The 18,768-nt window shown below is 35.3% G+C and overlaps 1 protein-coding gene across 1 annotated transcript in view; it reads right to left on the minus strand.

Moving 5' to 3' along the window:
* Positions 1–612: 612 nt before the first annotated feature.
* RRP15 (ribosomal RNA processing 15 homolog) overlaps positions 613–18,768 on the minus strand; it is a 55,577-nt gene continuing 37,421 nt past the window's right edge. Inside the window, exon 5 of the mRNA XM_020982254.2 lies at positions 613–823. Within this exon, the coding sequence (XP_020837913.1) occupies positions 707–823 (117 nt within the window). The 3' untranslated portion in view covers positions 613–706. The remainder of the gene's footprint in view (positions 824–18,768) is intronic.

The following is an 18,768-nucleotide window of genomic DNA, read 5'->3' on the forward strand; positions in this document are numbered from 1 at the left end:
CTGTCTCCAAACTGATATCATGTTTAAAATAAACCTAGAGCATAATATGAGAAAGAATCCCTGACTTGCAGGTCTGTAAATTTTTTTTTTTAAATTAAATTTCCATGGCTCTCAAATTGAATCACTCAAAGCCAGAACTATAGTTCTAACTTTATGTTTTATTACCTATATTTTTCCTGACTCCCTCTAAAAGAAAAATGATACTAAATACAAAAGACATCTACTCAGAATAAGCACACACACACTACCTTGTAGAAGCATAAACTTTATGCAGTAAATATTAATTAAAAATTAAATATAGGTCATCTTCATTACCTTAGGATAATAACATTTCTAGGCATATTACTAACTTGGAAATGCAAGAATAGATCAAGACTCACAACTAATATTTAAACTGGTAATGAACTTGGCAAAATATATTAAGAGGCACTGTTTTATTTTGATATATAAAACGTTTTGGGGAAATGCTAAAAATTAGAACTGTTTTGGACAATAGTTTTGGATTCTGATGTAGACTAAGAAAAAATTAAGTGAAAGAACAATTTTGAAGTTGGTGAAAATAAAGGTAGTCTGTTGTTTTCTCTTTAAACAGAATCTGCATTACCATCTCTATATTGTAAAACTCAGATGGCTTTTATTCAGAAAAATAAATTTATCAAGAATTCCAATTTCTCTATGGTGTCATTTGTCAGTTGCTTCTGCAGCTTCATTCTGCGTTATCTGCTCCATCACTCTCCTTATCCCAGTCTTTCATTGTTGCTCCCATCATAAAGTCATCACGCAGTATGTTCCAGCTTGAGCCCTCCTCTGAGTTCCCTTTAGCCTGGAAAATGAAAAAATAATCAGAAATGAAAATGCAATTAAACCCAAACCACAAAACAAGCTCCTCTCTACCTTACACAGTTTTTACAACAGACATCTAACATAGACAAATTGTTGAAATTTACTTTTTTGTATCCTATGATCACACATGTGAAAAAATTTTTAAAAGCCTATATGCTAATAAAACTTATTTTTGATAATCCAATAAAAGACAGATGGAAACAAAACACTTATTTTTCACGAACTAAAGAGTCAGACCTAGTCAAGCTTCCTTTATTAAAGTCTTTTCTGGCAATCAAAATAGACTTGTGATATCATTTATTAACCTCCAGGTGCTAATTCATTAGGAAAAAAAAATTCTGGCACATTATTTAAACAAAAATATGGAGTTAATAAAGTCTTTTTAATATGGCCCACATTAAACATTTTATGTATTTTTTTATTTGTGAATTAAATCTCCTTTTGTAAATTATAACCTCATTATCTGGGCCAAGCACAGAACTATATGAAACAAAGCTGTTTCTAAAGGAATTTGGGGTCATACTTTTTTTAAAAAAATATTCAGCACATCAGTGTATTCCAAATTTGCTTCTGCTCAATGATTAACAAACTTGGAAACTACATCAACCTGAGATGAACAATGACAACGATATATTAACTAAGGACAATTCCTCATCTTGTCTCTGGCATTCAAATGCTACCTTATTACAAAGGCCAAGAAATCAGATGGGCCATTTTGTGATGCAATAGTACCACCTTGTGGTGTTATTTATGAAATACAACTTATCAAAAACTTGGTAGAAAGTAAATCTTTACAAAGCTACTATAAAGGCTGCACTCTATATTAGGTACAAAGAAGATGAAAACATTTTCTATGAATGCAAATATTTTAAAAAATATATAGTCCTCTTAATTAGTGTAAATTTATATCCAAAGAGGTTAGTAAAATATTTTTTTCTGGCAATTATTATATGACTGGAGCTCATTCACTAGTGCTAAAATTTTGTTCAGTTTTAAATAAATGTAGCACTACTAATCTGACAAAAAATATGACAATGGCAAATAAGAAAAAGACCAAATAACTCTCTTTTTACATACCTTTCCTATGTCAAAGACACCTGCCAATGAAGTAGAAGGCTAGAAGATTTAAAAGGGACATGTTTTTCCAAATACCAATTTCCCAAACCAAATATGAAAATTCCAAGTGACAGATGGGCATTGTCATGATTAAAGCAGAGGTGATATTGTGATTTAGAGGCAGAGATGAGAGGGCAAGCCTCCGGAGTCAGGAAGGTCTGGATTCAATAGCTGCCCCAACACGGTGGCTCACTAGGTAAATCTTGCCTTTTCATAGTACTCCCATATAATTTTCCAAAAACAAGTTTCAGAACAAGTATCTACCAGCACTGGAATGAGTTTCCCTCTGGATTTGGAGCTGCAGGCACTGATTAAAACAAAGATCTGAATCCCTTCCCCCATATATCAACTTAAGTTTCCTTTCATTTATACTTGCCTTTAAAAAACCAAACAAACAAAAAACCACTACCACCATTCATTCTAAATCTAAATGTATAAATCCCTGTCCTATTGTATTTCCAGATTTCTAGGAATTGAGACTTGTCTATAGTAGTGTCAAACACTATAATGACATTCTGAGAATCTGTATTTAGTAAGTATGAATACTAGAAAAAATATCAGAGAATGACTAGGAACTGAAATTCCAAGTGATACTACATAATTCAACCAATACAAAAACATAAAAGGGTACTATGCCTATATAATATGAAGAGGCTCATGACATATAAATGAAGAATAAAATAGCAAAAACCTCACATTTTACCTAACGTTGTGGAAAGAACACTTAAATTAGATTCCAAGCACCCAGTCAACTCCCTGCTAGATGGGAGATGATAAGAAAGTCCACTTTCCCTGGAAGGTAAAGAGAGGATAGACTTGATAGTCTCTAAGGTTCCTTCTAGGTCTAAATCCTATAAGCCTATGACTTACTCCTTTCCTTTAGGTGACATGACAAGACAGATTTCAGCTAACATTCGGATCAGATTCCAGTTCTCATCCTTACAGCATTTCAACAACAAAAAGATATCATGTTCAATATTTAAAGGTACTTCATTAAAAAGATACACCTCTAACACATCAGCTGCCAAATGATTAAAACCACAGCTAATGATTAAACTTTCAAAGTTGAGTGCCAGTAGGTCTGAGGGCTCAGGTGCCAGGAAGGAAAGCAAGAGAAATCCAAGTAAGGTGCATAAAGTAGAGAGACATCGAGAGGCCTCCGTCCAGTTCTGTGTACCACAGTTTAGGAAGACCATTAAGAAGCTAAAAAGTAGGGCAATCAAGAGGGGAAAGAACCTTGAGTCTATGTTTATAAGTATCAGTTAAAGAAACTGGGGTGGGGAGAATTAAAAAAATAAAACTGGAAAAATAGAGTTGGGAGAAGATTCATGTGATAGCTGCTATCAAGTCCTTGATGGGCAGGGTTGTCACATGAAAGACGAATTGGATTTGGTCTGTTTGGGTCCAGAAGATGCTAATAGAGGCAAGGTACAGAAACTGCAAAGAGGCTAATGTAGGCCTGACATCAAGAAAATCTTCCTACTGATTAGAGCTGTCTAAAAAGAAGAATGAGCTGCTGTTACAGGAAACAGTGAATTCTCTGTCATATGAAGTTTTTCAAAGAGAGACCAGAAGACTACTCATTGAGCATGTTGTAGCTGGGATTCTTTTTTGGTGATGAGTTACACTAGGAGCATGCTAAGGTCTCTTCTAACAATATAATCTTGCAATTCTGAGACTCTACGCCTGAGTAGGAGGGAAAGGTACTATACAGTAGCTAAAAAGTAATGAAACTAATGCCATCATTTGGCTGGTAAATTATCTCTAAATACAATTCTCATACTTCCCCACCCCAGGTTCAGGGTTACAATATGTACACTGACAGCCAAAGCAATGTGACTTCAGCAGCTATAACACCAATTTAAATCGCATGAGATTTCTCAACACAGAAGTTAGGAAGTATGTATATAAATATCATTGTAGAACTTAAGATAGAAGGAAACCGTGGTAGACATCTATTCCAACTTAAGCCCCTCCCAAAAATCCCCATCCTCAACAAACAATTATTCAATCTTTGTTTAAATCTCTCCAGTGAGAGGTAAACCACTATCCTCCTTAGGCAGCTCATTCCACTTCAGGATAGCTCTAACTGTTAGGAAATTTTTCACGAGCTCAAGCCGTAAGTTTGCCTTCTCAGTAATGTCTAAGAAAATTACTACTAGTTCTGCAATTTGGAACCAAATTAATTTCTCTTATAGAACAAGGGACATATAGCCTTCAAAAATACTTACCTTTCCTGAGTATTTTCTTCTTCAGGCTAAGCAATCTCAGTTCACTCAACTAACCCTCATACAGAAAACAGATTTAGATCTGGAAGAAACCTGAGGGATCATCTAGTCCAATCCCTTTTACAGATGAGAAAACTGAAGCCTACAAAGGTTAAGTAACTTGCCCAACATCATACCAGTTGTAAATGGAAGACTGGAATTTGAATCCAAGTCCTCTGACTTTAAATCTAGCAAGAGTCAAGGTCCTTAATCATTCTTGTTGTCTTTCTCTGGATATTTTCCAACTTCCAGAACTGAACACCATATTCTAGATGAGATCACACCATATCAAAGTAGAAAGGAAAGAAGAAAACAAACGTTTATTAAGTGCCTGCTACACACCAAGCACTGTGTGAATATTAATCTGATTTGATCCTCACAACAACTCTGTGGGCTAGGGCAGTCCTATTTCAAACTGAGGAAAATGAGGTAGACCTGAGGTCAAGTGACTTGCCTTGGATCACTGGGACCCAGATTTGAACTCAGGTTTTCCTAATTCCAGGTCCAGTGCTCTATCTACTGTACTACTTAGCTAATCAACTAATAAATCCTTATTCCTGTAAGCTACACTTCTCTTAATGAAACCTCAAATCTTTTTCTTTTTTTTGGATTGCTATATCATTTTATTAACTCATAATGAATCTGCAGATTACATTTTAAAATATTTTATCTTTGAGATAAAACACCACATTTTTTTTTCTGTTTAAATATGCTCCCTTCATCTTATGCTTAGTAAGTTTTGGTTTTTTTTTTCTTTTGTATTCAAATCTAAGACTTTCCTTATTAAATTTCAGAGGCAACTTTAGTAGACAGAAAACTGGTCTTGAAGCCAGAAAGACTTAGGTTCCAGTTCTATCTCTGATACATATTGGCCATATGACCCTGGGCAAGTTATTTAACATCTCAATGCTGCATTGGTAACGAAAGTTTCCTCACTCAGAAATTCTGTAAGCCAACGAAATCTCAAGTTCAGTTATCCATCACATTTCATTTTATTAATTTCAACCTAATGGTCTAGACCAGAGATGTCAAACTTGCTGCAGGTGGCAAGTGGCCTGCAAAACTACTGATTACAGTCTCAACCAGATTAAAATGTAATTGGGGAATGTTTAAGAAAATAAAAATACAAAACAATGAAGATAATATTAATTTGTGGTTTTCTACATCAATATGTGGCCCTTGAGATCTATTTCTATTTGAGTTCCATTCTAGATTTTGTGGAAGTATATTAAAAAACTTTTTTAGTGTCTCTAAGAACATAAGAAATTATATTTTCCTCTAAAGTCCTTTCCAGGTTCCTAGAAAAAACCTCTTAGAAAGCTGATGATGGGAAACGGGCAAAAAAAAAATTTACAGAAAGTTTCTCTGATAAAGGCCCCATTTCTCAAATATATAGAGAACTGAAATCAAATTTACAAAAATAGGAGTAATTCCCCAATTGACAAATGGTCAAAGGACATGAACAAGCAATTTTCAGAAGAAATCAAAACTATCTCTAGGCATATGAAAAAAAATGCTCTACATACAAATTTAAACACGTCTGAGGTACCACCTCACATCCATCAAATTGGCTAACGTGACAGAAAAGGAAAATGACAAATGTTGGAGAAGATACAGAAAAACTGGGACACTAAAACATTGTTGGTGTAGTTGTAAACTGATTCAACCATTCTGGGTAATAACTTGGAACTATGCCCAAAGGGCTAAAAACCATGCATACCCTTTGATCCAGCAATACCACCACTAAGTCTGTATCCCTGAGAGATCAAAGAAAAAGGATCTATATGTACAAAAATATTTATTGCAGCTCTTTTTGTGGTAGTCAGGAACTGGAAATCAAGGGAATGCTCATCAGTTAAGGAATGGCTGAACAAGTGATGGTATATATGATTTTCATGGAACACTAATGTGCTATAAGAGAACTGATGAGCAAGATGGTTTAAGAAAAATGTGGGAAGATTTATATAAACTGATGCAAAGTGAAGTGAACAGCACCAGGAAAATGTACATAGTAACAGAAAATATACTATGATCAACTACAAAAGACTTATGATCAAGTCAAGGATGCAAGACAATTCTGAAGGATTTGTGATGAAAAATGCTATCTACCTCCAGAGAAAGAACTAATGGGTTCAGAATGAAGCACAATTTTTTCATTTTCTTTATTTTTCTTGGGGTTTTTTTGTAACATGCAATAACACGTTTTGCACGATTTCACATATATGATTATATAATATTTCTTGCCCTCTCAATAAGTGAGGGATAGTTGGGAGGGAGGAAAGAAGAAAATTTAAAACTCAAAATTTAATGAAAGAATGATAAACATATGTATTTTTTAAAAGAAAGCTGGTGATGGTTACGGACAAATCAATAAACATTTATTAAATTCCTATTATGTGCCAGATACTCTGCTAAGTGTTCGGAATAAAAAAGAAACAAGAGACAATCCCTGCCTTCAAGGGAATTAAGGATGATGATAAAGACTAATTTAGTCTGGTTCCAGTCACAGTCACCTTGAGCTCTTCAGAAGCTAAGATGTAACCTCCCTAGAGAAAGGATTAAGATATCAATGGAAGAGAAGAGGTTCCTTGGTTCAATTGCAGGAGTAGGGGAGTGGTAGAGGAGTAATAGGAGAGTTACTCAATTCTGAAATGTTAACCCAGATTGTATTTTATGATGTTTCATTTGTTCAAGAATCTCTGTTACTGGAATTATTTCCTTATCTTCAGAATTTCCTCTCTTGAGTTTCTCATCCCTTTTTGACTTACTTTACTAGAAAATTTTAATTCATAAGATCCTACTTATCCTTCCTCTGAATCTTTAGAAATTTACCCTTCCCAAATCTAGAATCTATGTTACCCATTCCATTTTCTGATGTATTTCATTAAAGAGAAAAGGTGATCATTAAGAATCATAATAAGTTCATTAAGAACAAGATAACTTACTTGCTTTCCCCCCACAATACCCCCCCCCAAGATTACTAAACTAATAAGCCAGAGAAACAGGCTGAATATAGTATTTGATTTCAATAGGCAACTGGCAAGGTCTGAGTCTCATAAGATCATCGTGGATAAAACAGAAAAATATAGAATGCATGATAAGAAGGTCAGTTGGATGACTGAAGTTAAAGAGTGATAATTAGGACTGATGTTAACCTGGAAGTATTTCTTTAGCACAGTGCCCCAGGAAAACATTCTTGGTCTTGTTCTGTTCAAGATTTTTATCAACAACTCAGATGTGGATATAGATGACAAGCATATCAAATTGGTACATGATGAAAAGCTGGGAGATACAGATTAATACAATAGAAGACAGAATTAGAGTCCTAAAGGATGAAAGCTAATACGATGAAATATAATATGGATAAATATTAAGCATTACTCTCTGAATACTTCCATCAACACAAGAATAAATAAATGAATTAGATATAACTAAAAAGTAAAAAAAACTGGAAAAGCAACTTAACACCAAAGTAGAAATTCTAAGAATCAAATAGTTTATCAAAACTGAACTGATAAATAAAACTAGAAGCAGTTTCTTTAACTAATAAAAGAATAAAAGTCTCAGTTTAAAAAAAATAAGAGGAAAACCAAATTGTTTGTATCAAAAAACAAAATGAAGAAGTAACATTACAAAGAAGAAATACAGAAAACTATCAGAATTACTTTGCCCAATTACATGGTAACAAAACTGTTACCAATAATAGATGAAGTAGATGTAGAAGAAACAAATTATTTAAATAACCTGTGTTAGAAAAAGAAACTGAATAAGCAATAAATAAATTCCTAATGGAGGGGGAGGAATGGGGGGAGGGGGAAAGAACCAGAGGGATTTACAAATAAAATTTATCAAACAGTCAAAGAGCAATTAATTGTAATATTACACAAACTGGAAAAAAAAAAGGGGAAAAGGACCCTTCTAAACCCTTTTCATGATATGTGTGTAGAAGTGGGGGGGGGGGATCTTAATACCTAAATCAGGGATAGAAAAAGAAAATTATAGACCCATGTCCCTGATGCAAAAAATTAAATAAAATGTTCAAAAATGGGTTATGACAACATATGCATAGCTGGTTTGATATAATAATTATAAACATAATAAGATTTTATTAGTAACAAAACCAACATATAGTTGCTAAAAAAAAGGCTTTTGACAAAATCCAATACCTATTTCTATTAAAACAAACACCTTAGAAAGCATGGAAATAGAAACTTTTCATTAACCTGATAGTATCCATCTAAAAACAAGAGAAACATTATATGTAATGCTGAAGGGTTAAACCATTTTTTAAATAGACATCTATTATTTAATTACTATTATTTAATATACACCTGGAAATGCTAGCTTTAGTGACAAGAACAAGAAATTGAGGGGCAAAAAAAAATAAGCAAGGAGGAAACAAAAGTGTCATTTTTAATTTTGCAGATTATATGATGTTCTATCTAGCAAACTATGAAAAATCAACTAAAACTAATTGAAACAACACACAAAGTTCCAGGGGGATAAAAAGAGATAAACCATCAGCACTTTTGTATGTTACCAACGAAACCTGGCAACAAGAGAAAAAAATCCATTCAAAATAACTACAGAATTTATAAAGTACTTATGAGTCTACCTATTAAGACATAGAGGAACTACATGAATACAACACAAACTACTTTTTACAGAAATCACAGACCTAAATAATGAGAAAAATACTAATCATTTATGGGTAAGCCATACCAAGTATAATAAAAATGACAATAATAGAAAATTAATTTAATATTAACATATCAATCAAATTACCAAAGGAAAACAACAAAATTCATCTGGAGGAACAAAAGATCAGGAAGCACAAGGGAAATAATAATAATGATAATAATTTAAAAAAAGTTGAGAAAGAACAGGAATCTAGGATTACTAGATCTCAAACTATAGCTAATTATCAAATAGTGAGGCTGATCAGTGGAACAGACTAGGTATACAATATACACAGTGGCCTAAAGTTTGCTTAGAAAAAAATACAACACAGACAGACAAATGGCTAGGTAAGTGGAAGGAGATACTTCCTCCCCTAATATATGTTGGAAAGTTCATGGCACATCTTATATACCACAAAAAGGGTATATATAGTAATACACAGTGAAATCCCAAAAAAGATTGTGTTACTTTAATATTTAATACTTTAAAATTTGGTGAGAATTTTTTTTGTCCCTCCCTTTCTCATTTTTAAAGGAAAAGTTAAACTCAAGCTACTGATTCTAACAATGAAAATTATAAAGTCTTAGAGCAGAACCTAAAAGAATTAAGATTATTATCATATGATTTACTACTGGCTGAGGTATTCAAAGAAAAGTAAAAATACTAGGACTTTAAACCACACTGGTACTTGCTTCCATCAGATGGGAAATTGTCCTAACAACTAAGTGTAGAAGGTTATAGTGAAATTTTAGCAGGCTTTATGCTTGAGCTTTGCTTTAAAAGCAAACAAACAAAAAAAACTACACAGATTCTCACTGACCTCAAGCAACCGATATGACTCTGCTGTAACACCAACTGAAAAGCAAACCCAGGCAGGACTTAAATGAAAGCCAGATGCTACAGGACCACAAAATAATATCCTCCCTCCAGCCCCAGTTTTACACAAATATTTAATTAAAATAATATAAGCAGTTTATATCTATTGAAAAGATGAAGCCTACCCTTCTAAAAAAAAAAGCATTCATCAATGACACCCCAAACAATATTCTTTCTGCTTCATAGTATAAAAGGTTTTTGTTCATACACATAGATTTTGGCAAAGCAAACTGAAAACACAAATTTGGGCTTAATTTATTAATCTTTCATGAAACAAGAAATTCATTTCTGCTATGAATGGAAAAATAAAATTAAATGCTGGACAAGAAGCAATAAATCCACTTCTATATTTACCAATTAATGAGTTATTTTCATTATGTTTTCACTCCACAAAAAAAGTTCATGCTTTTCATTTTTTAAGGTATAATCCAGTTTGCTCTAAATAAAAAAAAAAACCCAGAAAACCTGGTTCTTAATACTTGCTAAATCAGCTTTAGTACCCCTTACAAGATTTTACTAAGTACTTTACAGCTGTCAAATTTGGCATCAAAATATAAAGCTTACTCTGATAATTCCTCTTGAGAATCTGGTACCCCCATATGAATATGGTACCCCCTTTATTATTAACCACACACTCATAAAAAATAGGCATGAACTACACCTATATTCAACAATATAAACATCAATGAGTACAAGTAGCAACATAGTACAAAATCCCATTAGTTTAAAATGTGTAGGGGGACGGTGGATCTGAATTATGTGAGAATGCTAATGGTGCAGAGGTATGGAGGGGGTGTGTGTGGGAGGGGGGCCGCTTGTTTTATTTCTATGATACCACATGAAGATCTTATCCTAACTGCAGATCCAGCAAAATTTTTCTATCAAAGAGTACTCTGTGATGGTTTTCCAAGTGCCTTAGATCCTTTTTCCTGTCCTTTTCTCCCCTCTACCTACTTTTAATTTTTGCCCTCCTCTTGCACTTAGCTAGCTTTCTGGGCAATAAGCCCATTCTGGCTTCATTTTTTTGTTTACTGTTTGTATAACTTCCCAGATTCTATTTTAAGTTGACTAAGGTACCAAGAAAGCTACAAAAGACTTCAGTAGATGATACTCAGGGGTGGGGGTGGGGTAGGAGGCCCTGCAGGGGAGGCCAGGATGAAAAACACACCCCAAAATTATATTAATTTAAGCAGTACTTTAAAAATAGAAGTATAGATAGATTTAAACAGGATGAGTAGAAAATACATGGGACTACAAATCAGGAGACCAGGGTTATACTCATAGCCATGCTACTACTCTGCTATCTAACTCACCACTTCTCTGGGGCTTGGCTTCGTCATCTGTAATGTGAGGAAGTCAGACAAGACCAAGTTCATTCTAGTTCTAAAATCCTGTGACTCTGAGCTCTTAACATCATGTTTAAAATAAACTAACTCTATCTTGTTCAGAACTCAGTACTACTGAAAACATGTTTCTTTTATTGTAGATACAGAAAAGAAAAATAGAAAAATAATTGACTTCTACTGTTGCCCTTTCTTTCCCTTCTTCAAAGGGTCACAATTCATGTTATTGTTGTGTGGGTCCTAAGATAAGTTACTGCCTTTCACAAGCTCAGCTTCTCAAAGCTGACTTTTAGAGGGCATCAACTCAATCCATTACTGATGACATTCTCTTAATAAGAATGACAATAGGTTGAAATGATCAAGATACCTCTCCTAAAGTAAAATGAAATAGTAATTGAGACAAGTCAAACACAATGCTAAATAAAACTTTAAATGCAACAAATGCTTTGTAGTTCTTAAATTTGATACGGAGCTTGATGTTATGCTGATAATACATCTCCCATCAGCCTCCTAGGAGCAGTTCTTTCATCCAATGACATGTAAGGATAAACAGGAAGGAAGAACTAGCTTCAGGAATAGTCTTCCCTTTACCTCTCTCTTAGAAGTCCCCGTTTCCCTGTTCATACCACCTGGATAAACTGGCAGTCATCAACTTCAAGCCTTTCAGTGAATGAAAGCCTACCAGGTCTTACAGTTACAAAGAGTCATTTGACTTGCTGCTATACCTAAGGACATCTGGGCTTTTTTCTCTATCCTGCAGCTGAACTGTTTTTTTTTTGTTTTGTTTTTTAAATTTGTATCCCCAGTGTTTAATACGATGCTTTCCACACAATAAGCAGTTGTTTAATATCTCTTCCCTTATTCAATTCAATAAACATTATATAACTTCTACATGTAAGGAACCATACAAGGCGCACTGGAGATACAAAGATAATACCTTATTTTCAAGAAGTTTACATTTTAGGGCAGCTAGGTGGCGCAGTGGATACAGCGCTGGCCCTGGATTCAGGAGGACCTGATTTCAAATGTGACCTCAGACACATAACACTTTCTAGCTAGTGTGACCCTGAGCAAGGGACTTAACCCCACTGCCTAGCCTCCCCCCCCAAAAAAAGTTTACATTTTATAAGAGGACACAATGTGTACACATGTAAATAGAAGATAACTTGAGGAGAAAATACTAAGATGCAATGAAGGCATTACTGCATGCTATTTTAAGAAAACGCAATGTTTTAAAATCCATATTTGTCAAATATATAAATGAGCACAGAACACACATACACACTTAAAGGGATTCTTTAATTTTATTAAGGTATTTTAAGGATTTCCTCTATTAGAGTTAAGTATATGTTTATTTAATATAAACAAAGGATCATTAATGACACCTGGACACATATAGAAACAAAAATCAGAAGGCACTTCAGAGGTCATCTGTTAGTTGAAAGAACCCCATCTTTAACATCCCTAATAAATGGTTACCAAGTCTCCTTTAATCTTATGTTAATGATAAAAGAAAAATGGTTTGTGGCCTATCTTGTAAATACCTTAAAAGAAGCATCCATTTTAATTAAGGATTATTTATTTGTATATGACCAGAAGTTAGAACTGTTTTATTATTTGATATGTACTGTTTTTAAGTTGATTACTACATATTGGAGTTTGTTATTCATTGCTTAGTGGAATGTCATCCTCCTGATGGGGGAATATGAATAATGAATTAATGCAAGGTATAAAACTACAAGTAATACAGAGTATAAGGCTAGGTTCTAATCTTTTTGTTACTTTTCTAATTTGAGTTTCTTAAACATGACAGTTGGCCAAGGTTCTAATTTTGATCTTATAATAATGGGGACATAAGGGTTGAGTTAACTTTCCTTATTTGCAAGGTAATTTAAAAATTGTGTTAAGACTGATCTTGTAGGAGAGTGGACACGAGAAGGAGGACCTCTACAAGAAGAGAGTCTGCTGGACACTGCTTGAACAGCACTTAGACCAGAAAACTTCACCAGATGATGTCCAGAACGCCAGACAGCTGTATGAGAAGAGACTTCTGAAGCCTTAAATGGACATTTTATCATTACTTTTGGGTCTCTGTATGTGTACTTAATAAGGGTACTGCCCCCTCTTTGATTTGGCAATGAAGGGTCAAAGGACCACAAAGACCAAACTGAAATGAAGTCAGAATTGGGGAGTTCTGACACAAAGGGACCCAGAAATTAGGGCAGCCCTGAGAAGACAGGGTTATCTGTGAAGGAACAGGACTGAAATAAGTGGAGCAAAGTCTCAGTGGACGGACTCAGAAGTAGAGGGAACAGGAGCTAGGGAAGTCCTAGGCAAAAGCACAGTGGGGTGAACACTGAATAGAGTCAAGCAACAGCTGTAAGTGCTAAATGGCCTTGGGAATGCCTATGCAGATTTTCACAATGATAAGGTAGGAGTTTGCTTAAAATGAACTTATATGCAACATGACAGTGATGTTCTCAGAAACTTCATGCAGAGTATGATCATATTTCTTTAATAAACATTTTTTTCTTTGATCAGTTGTAGTTTTCATGTCTTCAACTCTTCTCAATGATGTTTATTTACTGTCACTGGGAATTCAGTAATAGTTTCTTCATTAAATATTTGGAGTTGGGACAAAGCATAATGTAAAAAATGGAAAGCGGGAAGAGCCAACATAGTAGAATAGAAGGAAGCAATGCGGCTGAGCTTCAGTCCACAACTCTCCAAACAGATCTATGAAATGCACCAGATCCAATCCTGGTGAAGAAATTCAAAGATAGTCATAGTGAGTCCTTTGGCCCATGCTGGCAGAGAGAGAGACAGAGAGGTCTTCAAAGACTGGGAAGAGGGTAGTGGCAGAAACACCTGATCTATGTAGAACTTGAGATGGTTGGGAGAGGCTAGAAACCAGAACAAAAGGAGATCTGAGACACATACCAGGGCACCTCCAGACTGTATTCAGGAACTACAATGGTGATAGGTTTCAAATGGCAGCTATGTTGCCTACTACCCCAATCCTGAGCAGATTCGGGGGAAGAGAAGCAGAACTGTGGTATTGCCTTTCTGAGGCAAGGAGGTCCTGGGCAATGTACTGAAAAAAGGAGAAAGTTCAGAAGACAGCAGTAGCAGTGGTGCGGCTCAGACCCCAAGCTTACAGCAAGATCTTACTTCCAGAATCTAGCCCAGCCAACATAGAAATAGCCAAGGCAGGAAATCCAAACCAAAGGGGCGGCCTGCAATTCTGCCACTTTGAATCAACAATTTTCCAGTTGGCTGATAAGAAGTGGAGTCTATCAGAGCTTGATAAATATATAGACTGAAACCCAAGTCAGGAACTTACAGAGCTCAGACCAGGGGAACGGCAATCAAAATATGCCCAGAATCAGACCTCTATGGGAGTACTAAAAGTTTGCAAGTCCCTAGCCTATCCCTATGATCTAGGAATAACATAATACTCAATACCACAAGAAAACAGCAACAGAAACATCCCAGACATTCCCTCCAGAAGTTCCACAGGGCCTAGCCCTAATATCAAGTCCAAAATCATTAAGTGTACTAAAAAAATGGGCAAACAAAAAAAGAACCCCACCATAATTAGCTACTATGGTGGCAGTGAGTCTCAAGATACAAGTGCAGAAGAAGAGAATGACTTCAAAACATATACAAGCAATCCCTCAGACAAAAACAGCACTGGCACAAACTCAAGTAGAATTCCTGGAAGATATGAAGCAAGAGTTAAAAAAAATGTTTTTATATATGTAATAAGAGTGCTTGAAGGAAAAAAAACTGGAAAAGAAATGAGAGTTATGGAAGAAAGGACTGGAAAAGGAATTAACAGCTTGTCACAAGAAGTTCAAAACCTTGCCTAAGCAAAAAACTCTCTGAAATTTAGAATGGACCAAATAAAAACCCTATACTCTATGAGACAACAAGAAATATTAAAACAAAGTCAAAAGGATGAAAAAAAAGGAAGAAAATGTCAAGTACCTCACAGCAAAAACAAGTGACTTAGAAAACAGATCAAGGATAAAAAAAATGTAAGAATCATTAGACTATCTGAACACTATCACCAAAAAAAAAAGGGGGGGGGTGCGCCTAGATATCTTAATTCAAGAAATCTTAAAAGAAACCTGCCAAGATCTCTTAGAACCATAGGGCAAAACAGAAACAGAAAGAATCTACTGGTTACCTCCTGAAAGAAACCCATGAATGAAAACTCTAAAATGAAATTTCTTATGAATGTCATAATCAAAATCCAGAGCTTCCAGATAAAAGAAAAAATACTTCAAGTAGCCAGAAAAAAAGAATTCAAGTGCTGAGGAGCCACAATCAGGATTACACATGATTTAACAGTCATCACTATTAATCAGTAGATAACCTGGAATGTAATATTCTAGAAGGCAAAGGATATAGCTTTATAGCCAAGAATAACTTAGCCAGAAAAACTAAGTATAATCCTACAGGTAGAAAAACAGATTTCTAATAAAACAGAGGGCTTACAAGCATTCCTTATGAACAGACCAAAGCTGTGGAGAAATTATGAAGTTCAAACACAGTAATGAAGAGAAGCATAAAAAAAAATACATGAATGAAAAGGACTAAACAAGAATAAACTGCTTATATTCAAATACAAAGAGATGATACATGTGTCCCCTTTGACTCATCAATATCAGGTTTCACAGAGAGTTCAATTCTGTTATGTTTCAATGATCTTAAGGAAAGAAGGGAAAGTAAAAGGAAGAGGAATGTGCTGGGGGGGAAAGGGAAAGGAAGGTTAGGGAAAATTATCTCACATAATCAGAGTAAATCAGTAAATATCCATACAAACAAGGAAGAAGAGGTGAGGGGAAGTGGCTGACAATTGACATCTCACTCATCTGAAGTAGTCAAAGAATACGTGCACATGTACACACATGTCCAAAACCCACTTATTTAACAGGAAAAGAGGAGAGAAAAGGGGAGAAGTATGGAGAATTAAAGGAAGAGTAGATTAAGGAAGGCTGACTATTAAGCAAAACAAACTGTAAGGATTATACAAAAATGTTTATAGCTGTTTTTGAGATGGCAAAAGATGGGAATCTGAGAGAGTGATCATAAACTGGGGAATGGCTAAATAAGTTTCGGTATATAAATGTGATAGAATAACAAAATATAAAGCAAACTGGCTCTGGAATCATAGGACCAGGGTTCATACCTCGCCTCTGATGATTACGCCATATGACCTGATGGTGGTTTTAAAACCTTAATGTAGGCGGCAGCTAGGTGGCGCAGTGGATAGAACTCTGGCCTTGGAATCAGGAAGAGCTGGGTTCAAATCCAGCCTTAGACACTCTGTGTGACCCTGGGCAAGTCACAATAACCCCAACTGCCTCACCAAAAAGCAAAAAAAATAAAACCTTCTGCAGTTAAAAATAGTGTACTGGTGTTAGCTTGCGCTCAAATCAGATAATTTAGATCTCTAAGGAAAGAACAAGTAAGGCAAATTTAGACAAAAAAATATTGTTTGGTTGACTAAGACATAAGACTAAAAATACTAACATATTAGGAAAAATGAATTAAAGGAACACAATGTACATTTTTCAGCTCCTTTTTTTTTTAAGGCAATTGGGGTTAAGTGACTTGCCCAGGATCACACAGCTATTACGTGTCAAGTGCTTGGTCTGAGGCCGGATTTGAACTCAGGTCTTCCTGAATTCAGGGCAGGTGCTCTATCCGCTTATTGTTCAGCTCCTTAAAGTGGTAAATCATTATTGACAAGACCTAATCATCAGATTCTAATATATACCACACCTTTATTTATTTATAGTTACCAAGGAAGAACATATTCTGGACAAATATATTTTGCCAGATAATGAAAACTGAACTCTGAAAGCACCAAAAAGTTAATATATTTCCCTTACTGTCACAAAATAAGAAGCACAGTATCTCAAAGTTGGGAGGATGACAGAAGCTTAAAAAGTCCAATCTGAAAATAAATCCCCTCTACCACATGCCTAAGAAGTATGTCTCATCACTGCCTCAACAAGGCACTAGGTAGCACAGTGGACACAGCACCAGGCTTGGAGGAAGGAAAATCTGAGTTCAATTGCCACTTAAGACACTTAGTAGTTATGTAACCCTGGCCAAGTCACTTAACCTCTGCCCCAGTTTCCTTAACTCTAAAATGGGGATAATGACAGCACCCACCTCCCAAGGTTGTTGAAGATCAAAAGAGATTTTTGTAAAGTGTTTAGCACACTGCCTGGCACACAGTAGATGCTATATGAATTATTCTTTTCTATCCTCTTCCTCCCCAAATCAACCATACATAAATCTCTCTGAATAATATGCAGCTATAAAGTACAGTATCATAGTGTCAGATTTTTAGTCAGAGGACCTATACAGAGGACCTATATATTGGTCCTCCATGACCAATTCATTTATTTTTAAACCAGGGGCCCATATTATTAAATCAACTTATTAAGAGGTTGAAAGGGCTGTGGGAAGAAAGGCACACTGATACACTGTTGGTAGAGCTGTCAAGTGATTCCACCATTCTGGATATCAGTTTGTAAGTGTTCAAAAAATCGATCATATACTTTGATGCAGTGATCCTTCTACGGGGCATATGCTCTAAGAAAATAAAATAATAGAGATAAAGAATCAATATATATTAAAATATTTATAACAACTCTGTGGAGACAAAGAACTATAAACAAAGTAGGTATCCGGGGCAGCTAGATGGCACAGCGGATAGAATTCTGGCCTTGGAGTCAGAAGGATCCGAGTTCAAACTTCAGACACTTGACACTTACTAGCTATATGACCCTGGGCAGGTCACTTAACCCTGACTGCCTCACCAAAAAGAAAGGGGTAAAAAAAAAGTACACATCCACCTATTAGGTAATGTGTGAAATACTATGGCTATACAAATATAAAGGAATATTCTTGTGAAATAAGAAATAATGAACTGAATGAGAAATTAAGAGAAACACAGGACAATTTGTGAGAAATGGTACAGCGAAATAAGTAGAGCCAAGAGAACAATATATATAATGACTTATTTAATGAAAATTAAAAGCTCAACAAAAGGAATGAATAAATGAAAATGTAGTTACTAAGCGCTTACTACATGCAAATCACTGTGCTCAGCTTTGGCAACACAAGCAGAAATGAAACAGAAATGAAACTCTCCTCTCAAGGAGTTCACATTCTAATAGGAGGAAATAACATATAGAGGAGATTTCAGCTGCAAAACAGATGAAAAGGTCCGGTAGCCCACAGGCTACAGTGGCAAAGCAGAGAGTAATGCATTTTCTGTAATGGTATTCCCATTTGAAAAAAAAAATAACCATTTTAATACTAACTTATTTGATGTCAAAGACTTTGATGAGGAGAACTTTTTTTCTGGTCTCCAGAAGCTATGGCTGATAAAGAGTTTGGAGATCCAGCACCTGCAGAAACAGTTACTAGGCTACATCTCCAAAAGGGTAACTTTCCTGAACTCTGGCTTCCAAACCATGTTAGAAGCAGGGTGCAGTCTGAAGCTCCTAGATTTACCAAAGAGTCACTAGCAGTTGTAGGAGGTGGCAGGGATGGCGGACCTCTTCCTCTTGATGATGACTGCAAGTGCAAGGCTCCTAAGAAGGCTGGTAGTCTGG

The sequence above is a fragment of the Phascolarctos cinereus genome, unplaced genomic scaffold (genome assembly GCF_003287225.1).
Source record: "Phascolarctos cinereus isolate Bilbo 61053 unplaced genomic scaffold, phaCin_HiC Scaffold_5;HRSCAF=322, whole genome shotgun sequence".
NCBI classification, from domain to species: domain Eukaryota; kingdom Metazoa; phylum Chordata; class Mammalia; order Diprotodontia; family Phascolarctidae; genus Phascolarctos; species Phascolarctos cinereus.